The 26,148-nt window shown below is 41.0% G+C and overlaps 1 protein-coding gene across 2 annotated transcripts; it reads left to right on the top strand.

Moving 5' to 3' along the window:
- The first annotated feature begins 1,409 nt into the window (after nt 1-1,409).
- On the top strand, nt 1,410-20,653 carry ranbp10 (RAN binding protein 10). 2 transcript variants are annotated; one of them, XM_087797285.1, is made up of 15 exons: nt 1,410-1,853; nt 12,611-12,722; nt 12,882-12,934; nt 14,627-14,794; nt 14,861-14,883; nt 14,962-15,146; nt 16,003-16,115; nt 16,314-16,422; nt 16,480-16,628; nt 16,717-16,918; nt 17,106-17,245; nt 18,787-18,935; nt 19,079-19,190; nt 19,357-19,497; nt 19,560-20,653. In XM_087797285.1, exons 1-14 carry the CDS (start codon nt 1,655-1,657, stop codon nt 19,485-19,487), a joined length of 1,845 nt encoding a protein of 614 aa, XP_087653411.1. In that variant the 5' UTR covers nt 1,410-1,654; the 3' UTR covers nt 19,488-19,497; nt 19,560-20,653. The 2 variants fall into 2 exon arrangements, with proteins under 2 accessions (XP_087653411.1, XP_087653410.1); XM_087797284.1 differs by having other exon boundaries at nt 1,411-1,853; nt 18,784-18,935.
- The last annotated feature ends 5,495 nt before the right edge of the window (nt 20,654-26,148 follow it).

Raw genomic sequence — 26,148 nt, 5'->3', positions numbered from 1 at the left:
ATTTTCAAATATTCAAACATTTATTAAATCATTAAAGATGTTCATTTCAGACAGTCACGCTATCGCTGGAAAATAATTGAAAATGTGCACTTTATTGTTTTGATTTTTTAAGTGCTTTGTGACCCTTGTCTAGAAGAGTGCTCTACAAATATTAGTTACTTACTTACCTACTTTGGCCTACAAAAACAGTAGTATAAAAGTATCTCTAAGAACAAGTCCTTTTCAAAAAAAAAACCTGTTGAAAGTTCTGCTTGAGCTAAAAATTAATTTTCTATTTCTCTGCGGTCTTTGATGACTTGAGAGGACTGTAAGACAATGTCGAACAATTGCAATATTCATTCATCAAAAAATAAACTTTAAGCTTAATTCTGAGCAAAATAAGTTGGCTTTCTCCTTGTATTTATAATCCAAGTTATTATAATGTAAAATGAGACAACCTTTTATAAATTTTTAGTTTCCAGTTGTATGTAAGTAAAAATAAAAATAATTGTACAATTTAAATACTATATGAGACTTTAATTTATCTTTTATAAGGTCACATTCTTTCTTATTAAAGGTGAAAACAACCAAACTCACTCACCTTGAAATAGAGTCATCGCTCTCCTGCATGCTTGACGACGCTAATGGTAGAATTAAAAATTCTTTATTGACGGCATCTTCATCTGAAAAACACAATAATGTCATTTAAATTAAAGGCAATGATGAATATTTGATCTGTACTCGTTTGTGCATTTCCACATTATTTATGCTGTTCACGTTACCCTGGTAACAACTGCAATCACGTGACTCTACATAGCAGACCCAGAAGCGCCTGTCCAGAATTATTATTTAAAAAGGCTATCTCGTGATAATAAACAAACACACCTGTTTATGATATATATATTTGTTTGGTTTCTGTATCAAATAATAATTGCAGATAACTGTAATCTTTTATCATCCTGAAGGCACAAAACAACTTTATTAACTTATTCTGTATTATTATACATTGTAACAAAATAATTCTATAATAATACAAAAATAATTTGAAATAATAGATATTAATGAAAGAAAATGTTTTTAACACTGTAGTCCTTTACTCATGTGTTTATAAAATCAAAAAATGTCGATCACTTAAATATGCCTTACTGGGTTTACTCCGATTTATTATATACTGTATAAAAGTGGACGTTTATAACCACATTTAAAAAAAATAAAATCGTCCAGAAAAACTCTCACGAAAACGACGCCCACTTAGGCCATTTACCCTTGACATATTGTAGTCCTCTACTGATCAAAAGCCATGTATCGTGATTACAAAGAGACTACAACACCCAAAATGCATTGTTCGGTGATGCATTAAAGGCGATGAACTGGTATCAAATTTGTTGTAGGAGAATCAAAGATGGTTAAGAAGAATCAAAGGTGTTCGAGGACAGTCGAAGATAAAGAAAAGGAATAATAACAAGATAAAATATTACGGTAAATAATGCCAAGTTGGCTGGAAAGAACAATCGCAATCCAGCCTTATCCGGTTGTGTCACAGCGCTGCTATTTTCACACTCACTTCCAGCTCGCTGCTCCAGAGCGGTGACACGGTGGCTGTGCTTGGAGAGAACCCAACACCAGGACTCAAAACACTGTTTGGAAAACAGGGGGCCCTCAAAACACTGGAGACATGGCAGATATTGGAGTGGGTATCGTGCCGATCGGGGATCACGCTTTTAACTTCCAGGAGCACGAGCTGAACGAGAGGCTGAAGCGACTGTACCCGGCTGTGAACGAGGAAGAGACCCCTTTGCCCCGATCCTGGAGCCCCAAGGATAAGTACAGCTACATCGGCCTTTCCCAAAACAATCTACGGGTCCACTACAAAGGTCAGTGAGCAGAGGCCAAGTGGTGATGCAGACTTGACATGATTTTAGAAAAGAGCGGTCGCATTATGTGTGTATTGTGTGTCTTGTGTGTAGTACTAGTGGATCTAGTTTGAGCTGCCTTACTGTCCTGTAACCTTGCTTGCTGATGTGTCTCTTGGCAGAGCAGGCTGACATTATTTGCCACCCTTTCTGAATTCGCTCGATCTGGAACATGTTATGCGATTGTTATCATCGAGCTACATTTTGCCTCCCCGTTAATCCTTTTTTATTTATTATTTTCCTCGTCAAAATGACGTGTTTTACACCCAAAATAAACTCCATTACACTCTTCTTATTGTTAATTCGTCGTTTTGCGCTGTAATATTAATGTGACAGTTTTGCTAACTGCTGTGTGTCAGGTTTGTGTTTGGTTTTGTTGGCTAACAGTTTGAAATATATCAACAGTTAAAAACAGCTCGTATAATACTTAGCTCTTGGTTGCTAGCTAAAGCCTCGGTAGCTCGTCCTTGTGACTTGTTATTGTGCTGAAAAAAACTGTCCACAAGATGGATGCGAGTCAAACTTGTTAACATAATCCAGTTTTCATTTGACGAAAGCGGCTCGAATGGGACACTGAACAAGTTGGTCAGGGTTTTATTTTTATTTAATCCTCATTGTCGTGGACTTTACTCGCCATTTTCTCCGAAGAAAAACAGTTCTGCTCTGGTCAGATCTGTTCGATCCTGACACACAACAACTCACATTCAGCTTCAACAGCTGCTGTCAACAAGAAGGCCTCCGCACAGTTTTAGGCCAAATCTACCCCCATCTTGAAAAATGGAATCACCAGACTGAAGCTTTTTTTTGACAACAACAACAGTGACTATGTGAAAATCAATAATATAGTCATCCATGTAAGTCAGATCTTGAGTTGGGCCTTTCCCCAAATAAAATTAAAATATGACATAGTCAAGACAACAATATAGTTCTCTCAGTTGGTTAGTGTTGTCTGCTTCAAGGCACCGGACTACGGCGAGGGACCGAGGATTGCTTCACTTGCTCTCTGCAGTGGTTGTGGTTCTGTTGGCCTCATCGGCCTGTGACCTTCAACACTCACCAGATTGGTTTGCATCTCTAGCAGCAGGGATGAGGATTAACAACTAATCAACTCAAACACCAATGGTTGTCAACAAGAGACTGCTGGAATGCTAGATACTTTTTGCTGCACATTTTTAAAGTGGATGTTTTCTTTAAAGTAACTTTGAATGAGTTTGGCTGTCCTATTGATTCGATCTATTTCTGCCATGATTTAAACCATGCATTTATTTACAGTTCACCCACAATGACATCCCCCCTGCCAAACGGTTCCTAAAGCACAGAGATTCTTAAACATCCAACCGTCTATTTTGGTGGACATTAAAAGAAGAGAAAGGCTACTGTAGAGAGGAGTCTAGCGATTTTTATAATGCTTTTTTCTCTGATTTAATCCTTTGATTATAACCGTCCAGAGAGGTCCACATTTTGAATTTTCAATAACCACAAAGCTGCATAACATTCTCTTATATACTTATTTTACTTTATTTTTCTGTTTTGATTTGACGCTTTAATTTAACATGTTTTACATTTAAGTGGATGAACAGTGATTGTGTCACTAAAGGGGCGGAACACCAGTAAGATTCAGAATATGCTGTCAAAGAAATGTATGCTTATAAAATAAAAGTATCTTTGGAAGATAAGATATCTGTGCATTCTTAACAAACCATGAATAATGAATAATCCATCCATTGTTTGAAACATTCACACCCTGTAAGTCAAGTCAGGTTAGGTTAGGTTAGGTTAGGTAGAACTTTATTGATTGTAATAAAAAAAAAAAGTTCTTCCAATTAGACACAGCAATACAGCAATTATTCATAAAAATAAGATCAAGAACAAATAGAAAGAATAAGATGATACAATCCAAGTAAAGATAAAGAATGTATATCAATGAAAAATAACAAAGACAAAGACAGGTTTTAGGCCAAATCTACCCCCATCTTGAAAAAATTCTTGGCAAAGACAAAGGATACAAAGAGTAACATAGAATAGAACATCATGATACTTTCGCTCCACTCCTGCCCCCAAACTCAGAATTGTACAATCTAATAGCACGAGGAATGAATGAGTCCTTGAGTCTATTAGTGTTGCATCTTGGAAGGAGCATTCATGCTCCATCTGCTTCTCTGCTCACTGATGACAGTGTTCAGAGGAAGAATGTCATCTTCTGTGATGGACAGTAGTTCGTTCAGTGATCTCCTCTCAGCAACTCTCACCAGTGAGTCCAGTTTCATTCCAACCACAGAACTAGCCCTTCTGATCAACCTGTCCAACCTGTTGACACTCCTCTTGGACACATTCCCACCCCAACACGCCAAAGCATAGAACAGAACACTGGCCACTACAGACTGGTAGAACATGCAGAGGAGCTTCCTGCAGATGAATGATATGGATTAAATGATCGGAGCCTCCTCAGAAAGTACAGTCTACTCTGAACTTTCTTATATACATGGTCTGTGTTGCAGGACCAGTCCAGTTTACTGTCCAGCCACAAACCGAGGTACTTATAATTGTCAACTATCTCCACCTCGTCACATCTGATGGACACTGGACGTGGCTTTGTCCCGGACCTCCCAAAATCCAAGACCAGCTCCTTGGTCTTTGAGGTGTTCAGCTGCAAGTGGTTCCTCTCACTCCAGTCCACAAAGTCACGTATCAGACTCCTATACTCGTCTTCGCTGTTGTCCCTGATGCATTCAACAATGGCAGTGTCGTCAGCATACTTCTGGACCAGACTCAGCTCAGAGTTGTAGCAGAAGTCTGAAGTATAGATGGTGAAGAGGAGAGGGGCCAGTACTGTCCCCTGAGGTGCTCCTGTACTGCACACCACAGTGTCAGACAGTGTCGGTGTAAGTCAAGTGTGATCTACCATTATTATTATCATACGTTTTAATATTTTTCTTCTTTGTTCCCCACATCATTGGATCTTAATAATGAATCTCCAGAGAGACTCTATCTATCTCTATCTCTATTTATCTGTCCAACTCCTTATAAATTACCAGCTTCTGTGCAACAGATAAGTAGCAGTCCCAGTTGTACTTGCCTAATGTTGTTTGATCGCAAAAAACAGCAGTAACTTCATACACTGTACTGAAACTTGTAAGCCATTTATCAATACACATAACCTATACTGTAGGACTCCCAAATAAAGCATCTGCAGCTACCTCAACATACAGTTGTGCCAATAAGTTTACACACTCTGGTCGGCCGCGATATGTTTTATGGCAATGTTTAAAGACTTTGAATAAACACGCAAAACATTTTTTCACTTATGGTGGCTTCATCACAAAGTGATGTTTTGAAGCCATTCATTGTGAAAAAACGTGTGAATTTAAGGCCTAATTGCCAAAAGAAAGACATTTCCGTCATTACTTGGGTGAGTTAGGCCAGTCTTTCAAACTGAGCCTGAGAAACCTGGGTGTTGTATTTGACAAAGACATGTCTCTAGTAACACTGCAAAAAACTGACAAACTGGTTTCATCAACTGAGAAAATCTTTAAATTTAAGGAAAATGGTGTCACAACACAATTTAGAGCTTATAATCCATGAGTTTGTGTCTTCTCGTTAAGACTATTCTAACAGTTTATTTTAGTGTCTAAACAAGAGGGAGCTGTCTCGCCTGCAGTTGATACAAAATTCTGAGCCGCTCTAGTAGAAAAACTCTTCTCCGATCCTTAAATCTCTTCACTGGCTGCCAGTTTCTTTCCGGATCCATTTTTAAATTCTTGTTCTTACTTTCAGAGCTATTCATGGTCAGGCTCCTCCTTACATCAGTGATCTGATCCAGCCTTACACCCCAGCTCGGGCTCTGAGGTCTGTGGATCAGAATCTACTGATGGTTCCTCTCACACGGTTCAGGACCAGAGGAAAGAAATACTTCCAGGCTGTTGCTCCTAAGCTTTGGAACGATCTTCTTCTCCCTCTGTGTTTGGTGGAGTCTACTGACTCTTTCAAGAAACATCTTAAGACCTTTTTATATGTGCAGGCTTTCTCTTAATTTTTGGGGTTGCTGTCTTTGTCTCTATATCATCCAAGGCCTTTTAATGTTTGTATTTTTTACTATGTATCAGATTTGATTGTTCAAGCACTTTGTGACCCTGGTCTGAGGAAGGAGCTTTACAAATAATTACTTACTCACTTATTTACACTACAACACAAACTCCACAAATCATCTCGCTTACAAAATGCCAAACAGCCTGGAGAAAGTCACAACCTTTTCTCGAACCAAATTTGAACTTTTTGTTGCAACCATAAGTGCACGATTCCTACTTTGAAATGCGGAGGTTGTTCCTAGAAACTTTTAGGGATGTGTTAGTTACCAAGGAACTGGAAACCTGGTCAAAATGAATGACAGGATTTTAATTTAATTTATCCTCAATCTTGAGTTATATAAAAAACACAATTTTTTGCTTGTTTTAAGACCTGCCTCTCTGCCTTTAGCTTGATCTCGATGCTCAGCGGAAGTCATTCTCAAGACATTGCTATTCTGTACTCGTATTGAAACGGATGTTCGGGATTATTTACTGCTCAAATACCACTCAAATACGACAAAATCCCTCGTAAGTGATTTTCAGCGGACCTTAACAACATGAACAGACCAGGAACCTCCTCAAGATGTTCTAAAAAAGAATACACATTCATTCACATAACTAGGGCTGCATCCATTAGTAGATAAAAATAACTTATGGGTTGACAAAATTAAATTGACGACTATTGTCGCCAGACGTATAGAGTGAGACACCTAACTTTATTACTATTAATACATTTTATCTATCTATCTATCTCTGTCCCAAATATAGTGATGCAAATTCCAAATGTTGAAAGTAAGGGAGCATCTCGTCTTGGACATGTTGGATAAAAGGATGAACCAAAGCAGACTTTGATACACTTGCATGCAAGGAGAACACACGTCAGACTGAAAGAGTCTCACTAATACTGTAGAAGCATACTAGGATAGGACATCTCAAACAATATAGTGACTTACATGAACATTTCACAAGTGTGTTTTGGCTTTAAAAGAGAGCTTTAACGTCCTGCCTGACATGCGTATTTTCAATTAAATGGATGCAGTACAAAAAGGAGAGCCTGTTGAGAATTCCCCTTGTTGCAGACTGTTGTACGTAAATAACAAAACTGCAGCTGTAAATCTTTTTCCAGAAACATTTAATAAAGGAGCATTTTTCATTGAAGTAACCATTATCCTGTGTTTAGAAAATTGTTTGTACCGTGGGAGTAATAGTTTGTCATTTTAGTTTGGTCATGAAAGTTCAGATTGAAGAATACATATTTTAAAATAGCTGACTAACTAGTCAACAATTAAAATAGTTGTTGTATTTCAGCCATACTGCATCTGTTCAATGTAATCACAATTATAAAACATTGAATTATCTTTTTTCTCTGTATTTTCACTCGGTTTTACTATGGTAGTCAATGAGATGGAGCTGGCGACTTCACCCATTAACATCACGCATAACCACAGACAGTTTTTGTGTTTTCACAAGGCCTGCAAGGGATCTGGTTTCCCTGTCTGAGCTCAGGCTGTTAATATTAGTTTTGTCTGTCCTCCACTCCTGATTTAATGTTTAATTATGCAGCAATAAATTTAGCTATAATTTAAACATTATACGTTTATTTCACATTTAGAAACGCTGCTGTTGACCTCACGGCCAAATGGTTTACTCTGACATTGGCTGGTTTACGCCTTAAGTTTACTGTAATCCTAATGTTGTAGATTTCACTGATCTTTTGGTTGGTGTTAAGTGGTAACATTTCTTGGAGCTCATGGTGGCTAATGTGGTGCGAGTTCACTCATGGTTACATGGTATTAGTTGCGGTGGATATAATCATGAACAAGTTGACTTCTGTAGTGGAATTCTGTGTGACACTTGTAGGGAACATCGTAAACTTTTTAAAATTGTTACTGAGCATCATTGTTAAGCACTCCTGGCTCTATAGCTCACTGTCTTACATTGCAGAGTGATGGCTCTGGACTCATTGTATCATTGTATGAGAGTAAGTGCTGATTGAGTTTCAGGGCGTGACTGTAAAATTCACTTCACTGTCACTTTATGTCGTCACATTCTAATATTCAACTGCAAATAAAGAACAGCAAATGTTTGCATTGCCACTCATAGTTCAGACCTGACTTTTGCCACAGAATCAAAAATCTTAAAATAAATGCCTTTAGCGTCAAACAATCATCTTGTGTTGTACATATTTTTGTTATTTCCACTTTGGTTTGGTCATTAAAGTTACATATAAATAACGATGGTGTGTCAATCATTTGCTTGCTATATATGTTTATGTGGTCATGTGACTTGATGACACTGGAGATGCAGTCATAGCTGTAACGCGACCTTGATCCTCCTGGACTCCTGAATTCATTTCAGCTTCAGAATTGATCAAATTAGCCGGCAAGTGTCTATGATCCTCTTCTGAACTTTTTAACTGTAAACACAAATGGAGGTTTTGAAGAACAAAAGAAAAATAACTCGAAGTGAAAAGAATTATCAGCAGCGGAGGCAGATATTTTTAAGGTAAAGGCAAATTAAGCATCCATTGAAATAAACGGGTTAATTTAGTTACTTTAATTATAGTTTTAAACAAACGTATAACTTAAAGCCTTAAATAGATATTCCTTATATATAGCTTAAGTCTTAAATGTTAATTGAACATTAACAAAAAAAAAAACTCCTGCAAAAAAGCCTGCACAGAGACATGGCAGCAGCACATCTCAATTCAAATTTACGAACCGATGTCAGGATGTGAACGTGTTAAACCCTTTAGTCTTGTTCTTTCATTGATCTGAGCTGCCATGAGGCAGTGCCTCACCTCTCAATGCGCAATCCATCACAAACTGAGTTGATACATGCAAGTGACGTGCCAGTTGCCATATCTCTAAATGACGCCACTATTATGCTCACAGATACAAAGATATGGTTTATTTGTCTTGGTTTTCCACAGTCTGGCTGATGTCTTTAACCGTTAAAGTTTAATGTTTGTTAGGGTCTTTTTTAGTTTCGCTGATCGTAGATACAACCACAGTGAAAAGGCAAAGTTGGAGGCACACTCTAATGATCCTCCAAAAAATTATATCACATCTCCATTGAGGCGGAGAGACTTTTAAAACTAAAGGAAGGAGGTGGACTTTTACAACAAAGTAACGGAGGTTTGTGTGGCGAAGGACAGGCGCATGGACTTAATCTACAAATAAAATCAAAACGGTTTTAATTTCAATCGTATAAAGAGATAAGAATAAGAAAAATACAATGGAATATTTAAAAACTACATTCTGGCTTTAAATATTGTTTTTCCCATGCTTATATTGACCCATTTAATACTCAATATGTATCATTTTCACCATTATAAACATTTCTTTATTGCTTTAAACCTGTTTTTTAAACATGTCACTTTTACTTTTAATGGTAGATTTATTATAATAATATTTATTGATGAATGGTAAATGTTTTTTTTAGATGACAACTTGTCCAGTTCTCCCACCAAAAGTTATTTAAAAAGGCTTTCTCGAAAAGAAATCCCTGACATGACGAGAACCTGTAGCAGGATCCGTATGTGCACTTGTAAAAAGACCTGTTGGTCTGTCGGGGACTGGTTTTCACAAAAGATTCTAAAAATAGAAGCTGATGAATGTTGCTGGAACCACAATAGTGTACAAAAACACTCTTTCAAACGAGATCACCGGAGAATATATATAACACAGTTCAATAGATGACTGAAAATGGAGGAAGGTGACTAATTTACCTTAACAATTAATTCATTAACAATGTTCATCATGAACTACCACACAAACCACAAAATGTCTACAACATAATTTGCAACAATGTCAAGAGTTTGTCCAGATGATTCATCAACTTTCACTGCACAACTCGTCTGAAAGCTTCATGATTATAGGGAGGTGTACAATGATATTTTTATCTTAGAGGAGAGAAATCCTTCCAGGCTGTTGCTCCTAAGCTTTGGAACGATCTTCCTCTCTCTTTGCGCTTGATGGAGTCTACTGACTCCTTTAAGAAACATCTTAAGACATTCTTATTTGTGAAGGCTTTTTCCTTGATATTCTTGGACTCCTGTGTTTGTCTTATGTGTCTTGGCCTTTTAAAGTATATATTTTAACTGTGTATAGTCCAATGATCAATTAAAATGTATTTCAAGTGTTGTATCATAATGTTTTTCTCAAGACAAGACAGTTTAGGTAAGACCATATTGAAGAAAAGAAAAACAGAACCCTGGAAATCAACAATGAGTGAATAACAGAATCAGTGGAGAGGGAAAACATTGAGTAGAACCAGACTTGGCGTTTACTGCCTCCTCCTGGGATCGGCTGGGACGGTGGATGGGGGGCGTAGACGGATGGATGGAGAAAAGAGTGAGGAAGGATACGTTGAGAGAAAAGAGGAGAGTACAGAGCAGGGCAACAGAGTCCATGGAGGGTCATGGACAGAAATCTGGATCCGTTGAAATGGTGGAGATCCTGGACCCAGAAGCAGCTTCGGAGGTGGAATCCTGGAGCTCTGAGAGAGACTAAAGATGCTAGTTGGTTCCAAAGCAGAGGGGCTTGAAAACTGAAGGTCCTGGCTCCAAATCAACATCTAGAGATTTGTGGTATAACTAATAGATCCAAGTTTAAGGATCGTAGCATCCTAGAAGGCTGATAAGTTTAGATTAGATCTGTGATGTATTTTGGTGCTAGACCATGTAAGGCTTTGCAGGTTAAGAGAAATATGCTTATGGCTACAAACAAAAGCAACTATTATACTATATATTATAACTATTATATTAAATCTACACCCCAGGTCAGGCTCTGAGGTCTGTGGATCAGAATCTACTGATGGTTCCACGCACACGTCTCAGGACCAGAGGAGAGAAATCTTTTAAGGCTGTTGCTCCTAAGCTTTGGAACGATCTTCCTCTCTCTTTGCGCTTGATGGAGTCTACTGACTCCTTTAAGAAACATCTTAAGATGTTTCTATTTGTTCAGGCTTTTCCTTGATTTTCTGGAACTCCTGTTGTTTTAACAGTTTTATCTTGACCTTTAAAGTATATACTTTATTGAGTATTGTTTTGATTGTTTAAGCGCTTTGTGACCCTGGTCTGGAAAAGTGCTATATAAATAAAAATTACTTACTTACCTACTTACTTACTATCTAAAAAAAAAAAAAAGTCATGTGACTGTTGGAGTGCTTTCATTCTTGTTTGAACTTCAGTTTTATGTACGGCACTTGATAAGTGTGTTTATAAAGATCATGTGATGGTAATGAAATCATTTTTGGGAGTCTGGATTGTGGAGAGATGGCTTTTGAAATCATTTTTGGGAGTCTGGATTGTGGAGAGATAGCTTTTGAAATCCTAATTGTGGGTATATTTAATCATGGAACCATCTTATTGCTGGATGTGATCAGCTTGTTTGTACCTTCAACAAACACGGGAACAATAAAATAACAACCTTTTGTTTTTTAATGCAGTTCCCAGAGGGAACTTATAACTTTCCTCAACACTAAGACCAACTCCGCACCATTGTGCTGGTCAGTCAGAGCGAGTGACCAACGTTTGTTATCTCATTCATTGTTTCTTTTCAGTGTCATGTTTCTAAAGAAAAGCGCTGATTTGAAAGAAAACACAGGACTTGCATCATCAGTCTTTTGTCTCGGATCCCTTGTGACTCTCTTGTGAAATCCTTACCACTTCAGAGTCTCTGTTGTGACCCTCAAGACACCTTTATCGGCCAAATGCTCTAAATAACACACACAACAAAAAACAAATGGTGTAGGTAGTGTTAATGTGTGTGAGAAAACGGTGCAAAAAAACACCCAAAAACACAGTAGCGCTGGAGAGCACCAGCATACGTCAGAATATAGAATGAGTATTATGCAGTCCTATTTGTCCACAGTAGCAGTTAAGCCCACTAACCTAGGCTTCTGTTCCCCAGCATATGATTGATACTTTCAGAGCTATTCATGGTCAGGCTCCTCCTTACATCACTGATCTGATCCAGCCTTACACCCCAGCTCGGGCTCTGAGGTCTGTGGATCAGAATCTACTTATGGTTCCACGCACACGGCTAAGGACCAGAGGAGAGAAATCTTTTCAGGCTGTTTCTCCTAAGCTTTGGAACGATCTTCCTCTCTCTTTGCGCTTGATGGAGTCTACTGACTCCTTTAAGAAACACCTTAAGACGTTTCTATTTGTTCAGGCTTTTCCTTGAATTTCTCGAACTCCTGTGTTGTTCTCAGTATTATCTTGATCTTTAAAGTATGTACTTTTTTGAGTATTGTTTTGATTGTCTAAGCGCTTTGTGACCCTGGTCTCGAAAAGCGCTATATAAATAAATATTACTTACTTACTTACTTACTTACTTCCTCCCAAGACCTCCGACTAAAAGCAGTAGCAACAGTATCATTTTTGGTTGACCTGCCTATGGGGATTGGAAAACTGCAGCATGTTACAACTATAAGCATGTTTTATTTTAATCTTTTGGCCCTATTCCTCATCCAAAATACGTGTTGACTTGGTTAATATTTGATATCAGAGTTTCACAGAGACAAAGGAGGAGGGGAAGTGGAAGGCTACAAGCAGAGCTAATGGCTACATTCTGAACAGATATCATCACTCTTCGTTGTACATCATTGATTGAAGTGTAATGTGATGTTTCAACATTCTTCCCGCAGGTCACGGCAAGAACCATAAAGATGCAGCGTCGGTACGAGCAACACACCCGATACCGGCCGCTTGTGGAATCTACTACTTCGAGGTCAAGATAGTCAGCAAAGGTCGAGATGGGTCAGTGAAGTCCCTTGTCTTTTCTGTATTACAGATTTTCAGACCTTTGGTTCAAGTCCTGTAAATTAATAAAAATAGCAGACTCTGTTTATATTCTTGAAATAAAGATATGTGCAGTGTCACATTGTTGAACTGAAATCTAATGGTTATGGTTTGCAGGTACATGGGTATTGGCTTGTCTGCACAAGGAGTCAACATGAACAGACTTCCTGGTGAGTAATGTGTGACCTGCAAATCAAGTTACATGTCGACCATATTTTTTTTGTTGTCATGGAAATGGGGAACCTGGAGATTGGTGAAAGAGTCCACGTGTGCAGACATGCACATGTCTTTTGTTGTTTGTTCCCAACATCTTTGTGTTTATTATTTTATGTGTGTATAATTATTCATGGATTTAAAACTCCATGTTGATAATTATTTAATTTAGTGTTTTTATATGTCCTGCATCCCATAATAGACCTCTGTGGCTCATTCTGCTCTGGATGCCTGCCCATTTCATTAGCATGTTGCAGCAGCCCAGCTTTACAGGCAATATCCCTGTCAGCAGATTAATCTAATACCGCACAACAAATACGCATGTACATAAGTAAATAGGCATGCACACACACACACACACACACACACACGCACACGCATGCACACACACTCTTTAATTGTTCAAATGTTTAGCAGATAATTTGAGAAGTCAGCAGTTGCAACTTTAGTGCACCTCATATTTAAACAAGGTCCACTCTGGGTCACATCCTGACTCATGTCACCTCATCGCTTGGATTAGGGCACACACACACACACACACAAACACACACACGTACACTTACACTCGCACACAAAGCGACCTACTTTTACGAACTCTGCTTTTTGGCAGCGGCTTGTGAGGCATGAGTTAGCAGAGGCACTGACTTCAGCATAAGGAGAATTTACGCAGCTGATCTACTGAACCCATCCATTTTTTCAATATATTGTGTTATTTAATTGAAGATTTGCATAGCTGCTGTAAAGAAAGGTGGTGGCGATGTTGGCTTGTCACTGCTATGTTTGTTGTGTTCTGTGGGCGACTTAAGCCACCCAGTATATGCAGAAGAATGTTTGTTTGCTAAAGCCTGAGATACAAAATCCGGTGATGACGGCAAGAAATGTAAATTATGACTTACTGTGACCTCTGAGGTGTTATTTACATATCTAAGAAATGTGTTGAATCTTCCTACAACATTTTTCAACACCACAAACATCAGAAAACATACATAAAAACATAAAAACCCTGCGCTATTACTCGACTTTAATTCTGAATCAATATTGTTTAATCCATCCTGGGGTATTGTTCATAGTTGAGGGAGCGATGGAGCTGGGGTTGGACTGATGAGGTCTATATATCATCCGTCATAGTTGAAAAAAGGAAGAGCCAAAAGAAGCTCTCCATTTACCCACATAGAGAAAAGGCAGTGGATATGACTTGGGAATACTTTTAGAATGATTTCTCGACCCCTCAAGCCTGTTCCATTGTCCATTTCTAGCTGCAAAAACTGACTCGGAAGGGAAATCATGAACTCAATTGTTGTTTATTGACAAATCCAAATGAAACCATTTGAAAATGTATGACAAAGGAAAAATATTTACAAACCATAATAATATTCGATATGAATAAAAATCAGCCCCTTGCTGCCAAGAGCTTCTGTGATTAATTATTCCATCCACCAGAGAAGAATTGAATCACAGTATATATACAGTGGGCAGAACAAGTATTTGATACACTTTTGAAAAAGTATATATGAAATAAATTTGACAATAAAAAACTGGAACAAAGATAGATTGGACAATGTGATGAAGATGGTTCTAATGATGGCTTCAGTGATAAAGAAGACTGTGTCAGTGATATGTGTCGTACTATATCTGATGGTTTGTTCCAGGGTGGGACAAGCACTCTTACGGTTACCACGGCGATGACGGTCATTCCTTCTGCTCCTCTGGTACCGGGCAGCCGTACGGTCCCACATTCACAACGGGTGACGTCATCGGCTGCTGCGTCAACCTCATAAACAACACATGCTTCTACACGAAGAACGGCATCAGCTTAGGTGAGGGAGATTGGATGTCTGTGTGTGAGAAGACACTGCTAATCTCAATGTTCTCTTGTCTTGCAGGTGTGGCGTTCACCGACCTCCCGGTGAGTTCCAGTTAAAAGCTACTAGAACTGCTAATTGTTACAAGTACTCCTCTAAAAATACCTCATTTGCCCCACCAGCCCAACTTGTACCCCACAGTCGGGCTTCAAACTCCAGGAGAGATCGTGGACGCCAACTTCGGCCAGCAACCGTTTGTCTTTGACATTGAGGACTACATGAGCGAGTGGCGGGCAAAGATCCACGGCATGATCACTCGCTTCCCCATCGGCGAGAGGCTGGGCGAGTGGCAGGCCGTCCTGCAGAAGTAGGTGTTGAAGCCACATGACGCAGCTAAAGATGAGGAAAGGTTGTGTGTTTAGTATAGATTCACTTGTGCCTGTTTTAAGTCGATATCAATTCATCATTCAAATGATTTGGTTGATATAAAAACTGCCCTTATATTTGTACTTTACACATTTTTTTAAAATCATTCACAGATGGTTAATTCAATAATTATTGTATTGAACCACCGACATTCATATAATGAAGATCACATCAAGCATGTTAATTTTATTAAAAAAATTCTAATAATATTATTGGAGAGATCGGGTCTGTCAGTAATTCAGCCTCAGATTTAGGTGGAGCAATGTTTTTTTCGTCTGGGTCATATAACCGTTATTCAGCTCTTTTCCCCCAGCAGAATCCTTCTGGGAGTCCTGTGGGTGGTGCTCCGGGAGTATGGGGTGTCATAGACCTTGATGAGGGCGGCCGTTCGCCGTACGAGTTGTGTCAAAGCTTGCTCCGCATAGCCGCTTGTAAGGCAGACTTGTTTCCAATAAGGGGTTTGTCTCCGCCAGGGTTGCCCTTTCACCGGTGGTGTTCACCATTAGGACAGAATTTCTAGATGCAGCCAGGGTGTGGAGGCAGATGGGGACAGCCTCTGTTATGCTGATGCTGGCAATCTTTCGTTTTGAAAATGGAGCTTAGCCAAAAAGTTTGAGAAAGCTTTCTATGTACAGGTTGATCTACATCAGGTTACAGGTTACCAATGGTCATGAACGATGGGTGGTGACCGAACACCTCAGGGTCCCCCAGGAAGAGCTAGATAGTATATAAGGAGAAAGGGAAGTAGAAAGTTAAATCACCACCTGACTTTTTTCTTTTAAACTTGTGTGTTGCAGCATGGTGTCCAGCTACCTGGTGCATCATGGGTACTGCGCCACGGCAACAGCCTTCGCAAGAGCCACAGAAACGACGATACAAGAAGATCCGACGTCTATAAAGAACAGACAGAGTAAGTGCACACAAACAGGAACTAGGGCAACTAGCAGCAATTTTAAGAGAAAACTAAAACCCAATAAATGGCGAACCCGCTGTTTCCATTCAAATGGTAATCGGTGTAACTCGTATTTAGGCTTGTGGACTCATATTCGGTTCACCACCATGCATGTTGGCGTCACTACTTTTCTCCCTGTGTGATTCCCTTGGACAGGAATACAGAAGTTGGTTCTGGCTGGTAGAGTCGGCGAAGCCATCGAGGCGACCCAGCAGCTCTACCCAGGCCTGCTCGAACACAACCCAAACCTGCTCTTCATGTTGAAGTGAGTGTTCACACACCCGAGGAGCCAAGCGTTGCACTAACACCAGTCTGCCTCTAGGTGCCGCCAGTTTTTGGAGATGGTCAACGGGACAGACAGCGAAGTCCGCTGCCTGACAGTTCGCTCACCGAAGTCCCAGGCCAGTTACCCGGGCTCGCCCAGTCTCAGTCCACGACACAGTGCTGCCAATGCACACCTTCACCCTGGAGGTACTCACACACATTTCTATCTTTAAAATGATGTATTCTTCACTCTTTTGTCAATAAACCTTTCTCCTTCGTGAACTATGACCTACAGGCTCTGAAAGTCCCACCTGCAGTAACGGGGTAACACCCTCCAAAAAGTCAAAGAGCCGCGGCGCCATCAAATATCCCAGCGCCTCATCCTCAACATCCTCCTCCAGCTCCTCGTCCCCGTCTTCTGTCAACTACTCCGAGTCCAACTCCCCCAACTCTACCAAGAGTCAGCAGCACAGTGCGAACAGCAACCAGGAGACCAGGTGACCATCACTACGAGGGTGACCACGGACTACAGAGGGGTGTTGGGATTAGGAGATTTAGATCAGTGAAGATTGTGAACACACAATCGTCACAAGCATCTTAGGAGGATGTCTTAAACTTTCTAACCACCAAAAGTTACATGTTTATCAGAGAATTTGAATGAAGTGTGTGTGTGTCTGTGTGCAGTGACAGTGAGATGGAGATAGATGCAGAACATTATACTAATGGAGTTGTCGATGCATCAACAAATCGGGTCATGAACGGAACCTACAAGCATGAAGAGATTCTACAACTGGATGAGAACAGCAACGGAAACGGAGTCACAGGTACACACACGCATGCACACGCATGCACACGCACACAGTTACACACATGTGCATGGGTAGACACGAGTCAAAGTACATGCGTACACACTAAAGATGTCCATCTCCACTACTGAAGGTGATTCAATACGCATCTCGATACACTGCCACCTATCTGATAAATGTGTGCTAAAAACCCTGATAAGATACAAATAACCTCTCATTCAAAAATGATTTGCACCTGATATGACTTCATTAAAAAGATGAATTTGTGTTTGGTATGTGATTATTTGATACAGTTAGTTTGGGGTACGAGAAGATATTAGTCCAAGTCTAGTCAGTTTTCTTACCTTAACAGCACAGTTCTGATTTACTTGCTTTAAAAGTTTAAGGGATTTATACACTGTTCCCTCAATGGTTCCATATGAATGGAGCCAAACAAACAATATAAATACATAAATCAGTTAGTCCATTAAAAGCTTTTAAATGTACTCAAATTAATTATAGTGTGTCCTATAGTTGTTTTTTCTTAAAGCAAGGTTATAAAAAGAGTGTAAATGTTATGACCTGCAACACAAACTAATGTCTGCCAGACTTATGTGCTGCACAATCTTTCAGTCCGTTGACTTGATGGTGAACATAAACGATGGTAATTCCGTCTTACATGAACGGAAATCAAATGGTGTCTTACAGACTGAATGTTACAATAACTATATTATTGGCAGCAAGTAGCGCAAGTCCTTTAACAAGCTGCTAAAATAGAGGTACTGTTTTCCTAAGTGCAATGTCTATAATACTCCTGTCTACTAAACTGGTATTGGTTGTGATTTTTAATAGGAATTGAACGTTTTATTTAACTGCTTTTATATTTAAAAAAAAGAGATAAACTACAGAGAATGAAACAGTGTTTTAAGTGCCATTGACTACCAACACTTATCTTGCATTATTTATCTCATGTGGATTTGTAGTGTTTTGGTAGTATCAGAAGGGAGGGGGGAAGGAGGGCAGAGCTATCCCAGCCGTGCGTCTTCTCAAGTGTGTCGCCAGGTTCATTGTCCTCGAACTACATGATCGACTCGAGGCATTGTTTGTAAATTGCTGAGTCTTGTCATGTTGACCACTATGATGGAAAAGCCAAACTATTGCCACAAGTTTGACTTGTGTTTTATTGGTGCATTAAATAAGGTTGTTTCCCTCCATCCTTTTATGTATAACTTCTGGGTGCTTGATTCACTGCTGAGGATGAGATGGTGCATTTAGGTTGCCTAATAATTCCACCATGATGTTAACTGCTGCAAAGGAGCTACAACTGATGCATCCTAAATTCACCCGCAAATTAGATCTGATGCACCTTGAATCTACCCATGCAGCCCCATTGTATATGTTTTTATTGATGTGAATACCCATGTCCCTAATACGCAAAGATAAACACACAGACTTATTATTATTATTTAAACACAAACATTCTGGTAAATGGATGGGCACGCACACACACACATATACATGTATGTGAAGACAGGATGACTCATTTATGTGTTTATGTGTGCTTGCATGTGCATCAGAAGAAGACACATACAGGAGAACTAGACAACTCTGTGGAGGGAACCAAGCTGCCACCGAGAGAATGATCCAGTTTGGACGAGAACTTCAGGCACTGAACGATCAGTTGTGTCGCGAGTACGGCAAGAACAACACACAAGAGAAAATGTTGAAGGTAAGCATGACACACACATATATTTTATTGAGTTTTGATTGTTTAAGTGCTTTGTGACTCTGGTCTGTGCTCTAAAATATACATTTAACTTACTTACTTACACAGACATAAAAGTGTTACAATGCTTCTGTGTTTCCGTGTAGGACGCCTTCAGCCTGCTGGCATATCTGGACCCCTGGAACTGCCCGGTGGGTCAACAACTGGACCCCATACAGAGAGAGTCGCTCTGCTCCGCACTCAACAGTGCCATCCTGGGTGAGAACACACACGCACACACACCCAGACACACATTAGAAAAGGTTTCCTGAAGCTATAGGTTAGTGGAGCTTATGAACATACAAAAATACACCTATTCATTCAAAGTGATGAACATGTTGTGAATGTCTAAACGATCTAAACCTTGATCCGTTTTACTTTCCAGAGTCTCAGAATCTGCCTAAGCAGCCGCCTCTGATGCTGGCACTGGGTCAGGCCACAGAGTGCGTCCAACTCATGGCTCGGGTTCGGTCGGGGTCCTGCTCCTTCGCCAGAGTAGACAACTTTTTGCACTAGCCCAAATGAGGTTCGTACTGGCTCTGATGGGTCTGACCGAACTAGGGAAGTCTAAGAGCGCTCTCTCCACAGATGAAGGTGGCGTAGCACTGAGGAGGCGTGTCCAGCAAGTAGTTGTCGTGGCGACAGGAACCAGCATGCGTGTGATTGGTGTGTTTTGCGCCGGCTGAGGAGGAATCTTCCTTTTTGATTTAGTATTATCAAATAAAGTGTGAGACTATTTAAGAATAATTATTATTATTCTGTTCATCTTTATTATTATTATTTTGTTGCCCTGCCCAACCCCATTGTTGCAGTATATCACAGACCTCTGCCGTTACCATGGTGACCCACACATCTGCGTGTTCAAGTGTTTAACAATACTGGATTTAATGCCATAAATGATAATGATGAAGAAGAGGGTTTCATTTTCTGCCAGCACACATTGACGATTTTCGAACATACACAACATTTAAAAAGACAAGTTAATTGATGACTAACTATTTAAAAAATGCTTAATGACACTGAAATACTGTTTCAAATACTAGCCTTACAAAGTATTGAAATGATAACCTCACAGACCACAGATTTCACTGTTTCCCTGAGAACTAGACAGTTGTGTTATCTAGAATATTCAGGTTTGAGGCACAGTAAGGATTGTCTGCTAGGCTCTACATCAGTGCTTGATAGACACAAAAGGTGTGTGTATATTGCACGCAAGAGAGGTGTGACCCTGGTCTGGAAAAGCGCTATACAAATAAAAATTACTTATTTACTTAATATAAATGATTCATTAATGAGAAAGTGTGAACAAAGTTCAGGTCACCAGAGGTAAAAGGTCAACTCCACAACCTGTTATAGGAATTTTCCAATACGCATGCGCACGCATACAGACATGCACAGACACACATGCATACAGACATGCACAGACGTGCACACACTGGTAAATGGACTCAACACAGTTATATGCACAAACACACACACCTGCAGGTCAGCAGCTTCTTCAGGAAAGGTTGGATTTCAGCGATGTGCACAACTTCAATCATCAATTAATGTTTTGAGTTTTTAGCCGATTGACAAAATGTGAAATGTTTTACTTCTATTAGCATGAAAATGTACTGGAAACATGTTTAGGATGTCTGTTGACATTCTGACAGAACTATTTTTATTAAAATACGTCATACGCACTCGTCTCTGTCTGTGTCTCACTGGGAAAGTAAGTGTTTGTGTGTAAACGTTAAAACCTTTTTCTTCCACTTTTAGACTCGATAAATTATCTCTCACAAGTTGTGGCCGATTAGAATCTACAAGTCTAGTCTGGTGTTCCTCATTGCCCCTGTTCAGACCTTTTATGACTTAATTGAACTAAAAAAAATGTTGTAAATTTCAATTTTAAACGTTGATATGTTGATACGTAAGAGTAGCATTCTTCTAGTTCTGCTGCTTTTGAACTACTCAAAGTAGAATATAATTCATACATACAAAAAAACTTTCTGACTTTTAAACAAAACAAATATTTTATTGGCTGTCATGTCTATCAACTCCTTCACATTTTCTGATTTACAACTTTTAATTTTATCCGGTTTCAGTCTAAGAATCCAATCACCTTTTCTTTTTTTTAATTGTCACTTGGTTGTACATTCAGCAGTAGTGCAACAAAAAGAGAGAGAGTATCTAAGGGATCCAAGACTTGATCACTTCACACAATCCTACACAGCAGTACACACTCAAACACTTGGATACATTCCCTGAGACATTTGCAGCAAAATTGACATTAAAGTGTAAAAGTGCAAAGTGGAATGACATAACTAAAAACTGGGACAATGAAAATAAACGGTATAAAAACTGCAGCTATCCCTTTTGACTAAAAGCAAAGATTATTTTTTAAGGAGCAAAAGTGATGTCAGTGATCAGCAGTTTAACATTGTGACAGCCTGTGGAATAAAGCTGTTGATCAGTCTGGTGGTTCTGCATTTTATGCTCCGGAAGAGTTTGCCTGACAGCAGCAGTTCAAAAAGTTTGTTTAGAGGATGCAAGAGGTCCCTGACGATGTTCGATGCCTCTTCTTGCAGCGGCTCTGGAACAGTTCTTCAATAGTGGGGAGGGAAACTCCAATGACGGGGATGCTTTTTTTTGGCACACATACTGCAGCTGAAGTACCATGTGGAGATGCAGTATGTCAGGACGCTCTCAACTACTCCTCGGTAGAAGGTCCTGAGGATGCTGGTCGGAAGAGAGGCTCGTTTAAGTTTCCTCAGGTAGTACAGTCTCTCCTGGGCCTGTTTTGTAATGTAGGCCGTGTTCTTATTCCAGCTCAGGTCATGAGAGGAATTTAATGTTCGGTCGCAGATGCTGAGGGAGACATACTCGGGTTGTGATCTACAGTAGTGGATGATCATCTCTTTCGTTTTATCCACGTTCAGCAGCACATTGTTCTCCCCACACCAGCCCTCAGGTGTTGAACTTCTTCCCTGTACATACAGCTATGTTCAAAATAATAGCAGTGTTTTTAATAAAGTGAATAATAAGCTCAAAATCCTTATAATTTCTATTTTTTTCTTTCATTAGCAACACTGCACAATGGTGTTGCACAACAAATCATAAAGAAAAAAGTATCAATATTTATTTACTTTGCAGAATATGAAAGAAAAGTTGATATTTCTGTGTTCAAAAAAATAGCGGTGTCGGCATTTCTCATTACAAACTCAAATATTTACTAAATAAACTGAAAAAATATTAACATTTAGCAATCCTGACAATTAGTTAACTAATATTTGGTTGAATAACCCCTGTTTTTGATAACTGCTGCACATCTGTGCTGCATGGAGTCAACCAACCTCTGGCACCTCTGAACAGGTATGCCAACCCAGGAAGATTGGACAACCTTCCACAATTCCTCTGCATTTTTGGGTTTTGACTCAGAAACAGCAAATTGTATGTCACACCACAAGTGCTCAATTGGATTAAGGTCTGGGGATTGGTCTGGCCACTCTATAACCTCAATTTTGTTGGTCTGGAACCAAGATTTGGCTCGCTTACTGTTATGTTTGGGGTCATTGTCCTGTTTAAACACCCATTTCAGGGGCATTTCCCATTCGGCATAAGGCAGCATGACCTCCTCAAGTATTATGATGTATCCAAATTGATCCATGATCCCTGGTATGCGATATAAAGGCCCGACACCTTGGTAAGAGAAACAGCCCGATATCATGATGCTTGCTCTGGCTTGTATTCAGTGCTTGGGGGTCGTCTGACAAACTGCGGCCCTTGGATCCAAAAAGAACAATATTACTTTCATCAGTCCACAAAATGTTTCTCCATTTCTCCAGAGGCCAGTCGACATGATGTTCGGAAAATACAATCCTCTTCAGCACGTCTTTTTTGCAACAGTGGGACTTTGCGGGGCTTCTTGCTGGTAGATTAGCCTCACATAAGCGTCTTCTAATGGTCACAGCACTCACGGGTACCTTCAGACCGTCTCTGATCTCCCTGGAGCAGACCCCTGGCTTAGTCTTTGCCATTCTGACTATCCTTCGGTCCATTCGAATAGTAGTCTTACGTTTTCTTCCACGTCTCTCTGGTTTCTCTCTTTCCATTTTAAAGCTTTGGAGATCATTTTAGCTGAGCAGCCCATAATTTCCTGCACTTTTTTATACGTTTTCCCCTCTCCAATCAACTTTTTAATCAAAGCACGCATTTCTTCTGAACAACGTTTGGCACGACCCATCTTTCAACAGTTTTCACAGAGAATTGCATGCACAACATGTACTGGCTTCATCCTTAAATAAGGGCCACCTGATTGAAACCTGTTTCTTTCACATAATGAATGATCTCACTGATGGAACTCCACACTGCTATTTTTTTGAACACGCCCCTTTTACTTCATTGGTAAATTACACAGACCCAGTAGTATTCATATCATTAAAGTTGGGTCTGTTGGTTCCTCTGACTTTACTAGAATAGAATAGAATAGAAAAGCTTTATTCATCCCCAGAGGGGAAACACACTTTCACAACAGCGCAGTTTAAAAAAAATAAAGTGCAAGGAAAAAGAAATAATAAAAGAGATAATACAAAATAAAATAAAAACGATCTTAAGAATATACAATTATTTACAAGATTAGAAATTTAACACTATTAACAAAATAAAATAGAATAAGAATAAAATAAAATAGAAATAAAAACGGAGAATAAAATAAAAAAACACACGAGAAGGAAAACACACTACGGATTAGCATCAGGATATTTAAAGTAGAGAGTTAAATATCCTGACACCAGTTGGGATGAAGGACCTTCTGTAACGCTCCGTCCTACACTGGAGGTGCCTGAGCCTGCCACTGAAGGAGCTGGCCAGCTCCTCCACGGTCAGGTGCAGTGGGTGAAGAGCGTTGTCCCTGATGGAGGATAGTCTGGAGAGTGTCCTCCTCTCTCCCACCTCCTCCACCGAGTCCAGCGAGCGGCCCAGGACAGAGCCGGCCCTCGTGACCAGCCAGTCTCTTCCTGTCCCGGTCCGTGCTGCCTGCTGCCCAGCAGACCACAGCGTAGTGGATAGCAGAGGCTACCACGGAGTCATAAAAGGTCCTTAAAAGTGGTCTGCACACCCCGAAGGACCTCAGTCTCCCCAGGAGGTGGAGGCGACTTCGGCCCTTCTTATACACGGCGTTGATGTGTGTGGACCAGTTCAGTTTATTGTTGAGGTGAACACCCAGGTATTTGAAGCTGTCCACTAGCTCAATGTCCGAGCCCTGGATGCTCACCGGTTGATGTGGTGGGGACTTTTTCCTGAAGTCAATCACCATTTCCCTTGTCTTACCGGTGTTTAAGCAAAGGTAGTTGCTCTCACACCAGTCAACAAAGTCCTTGATGACTGACCTGTACTCCAGCTCGCCCCCCCCAGACACGCAGCCCACAATGGCCGAGTCGTCGGAAAACTTCTGGAGGTGACAGCTGCTGGAGTCATAGGTAAAGTCCGCCGTGTAGAGGGAAAAGGAAAGGTGACAGCACTGTCCCTTGAGGCACCCCGGTGCTGCAGATGGTCACCTCGGACCTGCAGTCCTGCAGCCTCACATACTGCGGCCTGTTGGTGAGGTAGTCCATCGTCCATGCTGCCAGCTGTGTCCCAACTCCTGCGTCCTCCATCTTCTTCCTTAGCAGCGCCGGCTGGATGGTGTTGAAAGCACTTGAGAAGTCAAAAAACATGACTCTCACAGTGCTACCGGCGCCTTCCAGATGAGTCAGTGCCCGGTGCTGCAGGTAGATGGCGGCGTCGTCCACCCCCATCTTTGGCCTGTAGGCGAACTGCAGCGGATCCAACGCAGAGCTCACCGTCGTGCGTAGATGGCGGAGTACCAGCCTCTCCAAGGTCTTCATCAGATGGGAGGTCAGGGCGACTGGTCTGAAGTGGCTTGGTTCCTTCGCGTGCACCGCCTTGGGAACCGGAACCACACAGGAGGTCTTCCACTGGACCGGGACCTTCTCCAGTTTGAGGCTCAGGTTGAAGATGTGTGTGACCAACTCACAAAGTTGATCAGCACAGTCCCTGAGCAGTCTGGGGCTGAGTCCATCTGGTCCAGCAGCTTTCCTGATCTTCAGTCGCCTTAATTCTCTCCTCACCTGTTCAGATGTAACAGAGAGAGGTGGCTGTGGGGGGTTGGGCAGCTGAGGCAGTAGGGCATGTTGGGGGGGAGAAAGGTGGCTTGGAGGTGAGAACAGTTGGGGGGAGGGGGCTGAAGCAGGGGAAAAACAGCTTTGTGAAGAGTGGGGGGCAGAGGTGGAGGGGGGAGGGGGGCCCTGATCAAACCGGTTGAAATACTGGTTAAGTTCAGTGGCCCATCTTTGGTCTCCCCCTGCTGTGGCTCTGGCTCCACTCTGGCCATGACCTGAGATGTTCTTCAGGCCTTTCCGCACATCCCTTGTGTTGCCCTGCGCCAGTTGCTCCTCCAGTTTCCTCTTGTATTCCTCCTTGGCCATCCTGATCGCCTTCTTGAGCTCTCGCTGGACCTCTTTAAGCTCCTCTCTGCTCCCTGAAGCAAACACCCTCTTCTTCTTGTTCAGCAGAACTTGAAGTTGAGGGGTCACCCATGGCTTGGTGTTGGCAAAGCACCGCACCTTGCGGGTCGGTGTGACAGTGCCCTCACAGAACTTTATGTAATCTGTGGAATGGTCATTGAAGGTGTCGATGTCATCACCATGAGAGAACACGCTCCAGTCTGTAGACTCAAAGCAGTCTCTCAGCCTCTCCTTGGCTTCATCATTCCACATCTTAACAGTTATTTTCTGTGCAGGCTGTCTCCTCACCATGGGAGTGTATTCAGGTCGCAGACGTATCAGGTTGTGATCAGAGCGGCCGAGGGGGGCAGGGAGGTGGAGGTGTAGGCACCTTTTACATTTGCATATAAAAGGTCCACAGTCTTGTCCTCCCGGGTGTGGCACTTCACGTATTGTGTGAAGGTGGGAAGAATGGAGGAATGTGAGGCATGGTTGAAATCCCCGTTAATGAGCAGGAGAGAGTTCGGGTGTTTGAGCTGCAGGTCCGACACTGAGGCGCTCAGCCTCTCGCTCGCTGCGGCTGCAGGGAGGACTGTAAACAGAGAACACAATCACATGTGAGAACTCCCTCGGGATGTAATACGGGCGGATGCCCACCGCAACAAACTCTATGTCTCTATGTACTACACCTGCTG

This window comes from Callionymus lyra, chromosome 8 (genome assembly GCF_982586985.1).
Source record: "Callionymus lyra chromosome 8, fCalLyr1.hap1.1, whole genome shotgun sequence".
Taxonomy (NCBI): domain Eukaryota; kingdom Metazoa; phylum Chordata; class Actinopteri; order Syngnathiformes; family Callionymidae; genus Callionymus; species Callionymus lyra.
This window is presented reverse-complemented; position numbering and strand designations above follow the sequence as displayed.

Excerpts from the sequence above, each read along its gene's own strand:
- ranbp10 (XM_087797284.1), top strand. The coding sequence starts at position 1,655 with ATGGCAGATATTGGAGTGGGTATCGTGCCGATCGGGGATCACGCTTTT. Across the intron at positions 16,423-16,479 it reads AACCTGCTCTTCATGTTGAA|GTGCCGCCAGTTTTTGGAGA; the intron begins GTGAGTGTTCAC and ends GTCTGCCTCTAG. Across the intron at positions 19,191-19,356 it reads ACTCAACAGTGCCATCCTGG|AGTCTCAGAATCTGCCTAAG; the intron begins GTGAGAACACAC and ends TTTACTTTCCAG.